Here is a 5000-nt window from a genome sequence, read left to right on the forward strand (position 1 = left end):
CACGCACTGACGTTGCCTTGAGACTGGATCGATACCCCCTCTCTGTTCTGCTGAAGGAGGCATTGACATCATTCCTGGCCTGAGGCCAAATGCACTCTTATCCTTCAGAGAGAGACAGAGAGACACTGACACACACTGAGGGAGAGGGAGAGAGAGAGAGAGGGAGGGAGGGAGGGAGGGAGAGACACTGACACACACTGAGCGAGAGGGAGAGAGAGAGAGAGGGAGGGAGGGAGGGAGGGAGAGACACTGACACACACTGAGGGAGAGAGAGAGAGAGAGAGAGAGAGAGAGAGGGAGGGAGGGAGGGAGGGAGAGACACTGACACACACTGAGGGAGAGAGAGAGAGAGAAACACTGACACACACTGAGGGTGAGGGAGAGAGAAAGAGACAGAGAGACACTGACACACACTGAGAGAGAGGGAGAGAGACACTGACACACAGTGAGAGAGAGGGAGAGAGACACTGACACACAGTGAGGGAGAGAGAAAGAGAGAGAGAGAGACTACACAGGGACATGGAGAGAGAGACACACAAACACAAAGGGAGAAAGATAGAGAGAGAGAGAGAGAGAGAGAGAGAGAGAGAGAGAGAGAGAGAGAGAGAGGACTGACAGAGAGAGAGAAAGAGAGGGGAAGGGGAAGGGAGATGGAGAGAGAGAAGGGAAGGGATAGAGAGACAAGGTGGTTGGGAGGGGAAAAAAGTAAGGAGAGCAAGTGCATGTGTGCACGCGCACGCGTGAGAGAGACAAACAGCCGTGTGAATCCAGCCAGTTTGAGGAAAAAGGTGAAGGACATAAAGACAGGATTGACGACAACACTCAATGACACAAGAGAACTGTTGTTGTTTGTGGTGTTGCCAAATCTGCTTATTATAAGGGCTTTGGGCTTGTTTTTTTTCTTTTTTTTGGCCGAATCCGCCATTCCTTCGCCGGGTGACACACATGTTGAGTTTCAGCCGGGTCAAACAAGGGAATCACATGACAGTTATCCTCTTCACCCTATGGGCTCATACTAGGACATGACGCAGTGGCGTCAGTTCAGCAAAAGCTATGGTATGGCAACATGACTGGTGTCGAGCATGCGTGTCGAGCATGCGTGTCGAGCATGCGTGTTTTCACGCGCATGCTCGACACCAGTCATGTTGCCATACCGGTACCTTAGCAACAGGCATGATAATGACGATTACTATCAGTGGATAGTATTATTTTACCGCAGGCAAGTACACAACTAACTGCCACGCTTGAAAACATTTGCAGCTGCTGCTAATTAACAATAATACATTGCACCTGTGCTGACCTACTGAACCGGGCGGGGAATATACAATTTATCAAGATAGGGGGATAGGTGTAGAATATAAGAATATAATACCTGGTGAAAGCAATCATTTTGTTCTAATTTGCTTTGTAGTTAGTTTAAAGTAATTTTATAACGGAACAATCAACACAGATAGTCATAGAGACATTCGTGAATTTATTTTAAGAAGCACATTCATTTTTCCCCCCCTGGGGCCAAGGTATGGCGGCTGCCATACCTTGCCATACCCATTATTGACGCCTCTGACATGACATATAGCAGGGTTCCCCAATTAGTTTTCCCCGAGGGCCAAATTATGTCTAGGGTACCAAGCCGAGGGCCACAACATCGCACAGCCTCCGAACAAATTGTGACATGGAGTCGGCATGTCTCCTACACCAGTGGTTCTCAAACTTTCATGTCAAGGAACCCTGAGTTACACACACACATAAGGGTCCATTTGGTTCCTAACTTACTATAATTTAGCTGGGGACCCCCTGGAACTCTCTCAAGGACACCTGGGGGTCCCCTGGCCACACTTTAAACACTATCCTACACACTGTGTGTGTGTGTGTGTGTGTGTGTGTGTGTGTGTGTGTGTGTGTGTGTGTGTGGACCACTGACCTCCACCCCCTGGACCTTGAGCTTCATGTGGTCTTCTCGGGTGGTCTTCCCATCCTTACGCTTCTTCCAGCAGTAGCCATCTTTCCTGTACTTCACCTTCTTGCGGTTGTAGAGGATCATGGAGCCATTCTGGGGCCTGACAGACAGAGAGGAGCACAGACAGATAGGGATGGGGGGGGGGGGGGGTTATACATTAACTATGGTAGTTCAGTCAGGACCACTCATATCATGATTGAACAGTTTATTGCAACAAATGGAATACAGTTCAACTTGGCGTTAATGGCTCCGCTCTTTAAAGGAGTAGTTCACCCTCAAAATGACTTTTTTCTATTGATTACTCACGCCAAGGAGACTTGAGTTGAATAATATTTTTTTGTATTTGTCGCATTCCTAAGACAACATTTTGGATATAGTAAATTTACCCCCATTGATTCCGGATGGGAACCCAAATGTATTTGGGTCCCCATCCAGAATCAATTGGTGTACATTTATTGTAATAAAATGATTGTAGGAATGCGACAAAAAAACTAAAAACATTATGGAACTCAAGTCTCCATGGCGTGAGTAATCAATAGAAAAAATGTTCCCTAAATGTTGTCAAGCAGCCTGCTTGCAAAATCAGGGAATGCTGTGCTGAACCCCCCACAGGTATACAAGAGCGGGCCCATTGTAAGACATTTAATCAGAATACTTGAGTCATGCAAACGTGAATGCATTTTAACACTAAATCCATAGAACAGGGGTCGCCGGGTCAGCAACCTTTTTGGAGCTGTGTGAAGCACAGGCTCCCTATACGTGGCCGTGTGGGTCTGTGTGTCTGTGTGTGTGTCTGTGTGTCTGTGTGTGTGTGTGTGTGTGTATGTAGCCTGAACTTCCTAAACTTCGGCACGCCACTAGTCCCACAGTTTTGCCACCACACACTCGCGCCATATGTCAAATCGACCGGCTTACTCGGGAATCATGGGCTATTACTTTTCTAAGAGAAAGGTTCTATAGTTTAATTGATATTAATTTATTAGTGAATTAATTTTCCCCATTGACTTATAATGGGAATCGCAAAAACTCACATTCAATTATTTGTCTCTCGCAAACCATAGGGGCTAGAGTTTCAAGACTTGGAGAGGAGGTTCATAATGATTTCAAGGATTAAATAAAAAATAATTGTGTCATTTGGCCGCATGGTGGCGCCATAACACCCCACTTTACGTTTTGGCCTGTAACTCTTGAACCGTAGGTCGGAAAATTAAAAATATTTTTTCCCTGGATTCCTTGGGTCATGACGCATCTCCCCATATAGGCCACGCCCATTTGCGTCATGATAGATTTTCCGCCATCTTGAATTTTCTCCAAAACACACTTTTTGCTCCTTTTCCTACATATTTTCTTCAAATGTCACAAAAATCGGTACACATGATCCACACACACACACACACACACACACACACACACACACACACACACACACACACACACACACACACACACACACACACACACACACACACACACAGCTCCACTTCACACGGGTGTGATTTTTGATATGAAGTGCCATGATTTTATTTTCTTGCTAGTAAATGTGCCATGTCAACATTAAGTTTAAATGTGACACCACATCAAAATGTTATATTTTCAATCGATTTTGATTGTTTTCTCCTTCACATCAGGACTATGATCATTAGAGCAATAACCCACCTATCTCCCAGACTGCCTACCCAGTCGAATTATGTGCAGGATGTAATTTTACACGTAGATTTTAAGACAAGAATCCTTGCCTACCCCTGCCATCATTTGGCTGATAAGCTGTAACACTTTTAAACCCATTTTTTGGTGAAATTCGAAAACGTAGTTACTGCACTCTGCCTTTGTAGGGCAGCATAGAACATTGAATTCAGTTTAGAGCCATGCAAAAATTGAATTCCAGTTTACTTTAGAGCCACGCACAGTTCAACATTCAGTTTAAACGCTTGAGTAATTCAAGACTATAAGGTGGAGGCTGGGGTGGTGGAGGCATGTTTGCCAGCAGTAGCAGTACTACAAGCAGTACTTCAAGTGGTTAAATATCTGAAAACACACATTAACATGAATCGAAAATACACCGATGATTGCGCTGTCAAACGATGAAACTATATGGAATCTATGAACAGGTTGTGGGGGTCCCTGCTTCATCTCTCTCTCTCTCAGCTAAGGGGTCCTTGGCCTGAACACGTTGAAGACCCCTGCCGTATAGGGTTGGGTTTGGTTTGGTTTCACCTGTGCTCCAACACTGGTCAGAGCGTCTTTGTGTTCTCAGTTATCCTGACATGATCGGATCACGCCAGCAGATTGAATTAAGCCTATAGTAGTGCTGGGTGGACCAGTTACTATCATTTGAAATCAAATCATTTTATTTACTGTTAAAAATCATCACATGTTACCGTTAGCTCCTACAGGGGGGAAAAAAATCTATTCAAGCTGTCCATTTCCACATTAGCTATACCAAGTAGCTACCAAGCGGGTTGGTGTGACCTTCGAAACTCAAGCTGGGAGATTTTAAATCATCTGTGTGTGAGAGAGTGTGTGTGTGTGTGTGTTGGTTTGGCAAAGTTGAGACACACAAAAAGATGTCAGAGGAAATATTCAACGACAGGGACAGTGAACCAGCTGGCAAACTGGAAACATTTTGGCAACATGAACTGAGACTGCTGCAGAGAGAGAGAGAGAGAGAGAGAGAGAGAGAGAGAGAGAGAGAGAGTATAGTATAGGCTGTGAGAGTCTCTCTCTCTCTCTCTCTCTCTCCGTCTCTATCTCACACACACACACGCGCACCGACGATCATACATAAACACACACACACTCCCCACATGTTAATATTTCAGTAGGGTGTGATTTATCAGCATGCACAGTTGGAAAAATAGCCTCTCAGCTCCTATACTATAGGCCCGGTGGGAGTGACACACACACACGCACACACACGCACACACACACACACACACACACACACACACACACACACACACACACACACACACACACACACACACACACACACACATGTTGCAGGGTGATAACATACATGATAAGATGATAAGACCCACTGCTG

At 45.3% G+C, this 5000-nt stretch overlaps 1 protein-coding gene across 1 annotated transcript in view; it reads right to left on the bottom strand.

Annotated features, from left to right (window-relative positions):
- LOC308287062 (calmodulin-binding transcription activator 1-like) overlaps positions 1-5000 on the bottom strand; it is a gene marked incomplete at both ends in the record, with an annotated part of 140611 nt that overhangs the window by 56207 nt on the left and 79404 nt on the right. Inside the window, one exon of the mRNA XM_080728183.1 lies at positions 1922-2057. Within this exon, the coding sequence (XP_080584309.1) occupies positions 1922-2057 (136 nt within the window). The remainder of the gene's footprint in view (positions 1-1921; positions 2058-5000) is intronic.

Source organism: Nannobrachium achirus (assembly GCF_963921795.1).
Source record: "Nannobrachium achirus genome assembly, chromosome: 6".
Lineage (NCBI taxonomy): Eukaryota > Metazoa > Chordata > Actinopteri > Myctophiformes > Myctophidae > Nannobrachium > Nannobrachium achirus.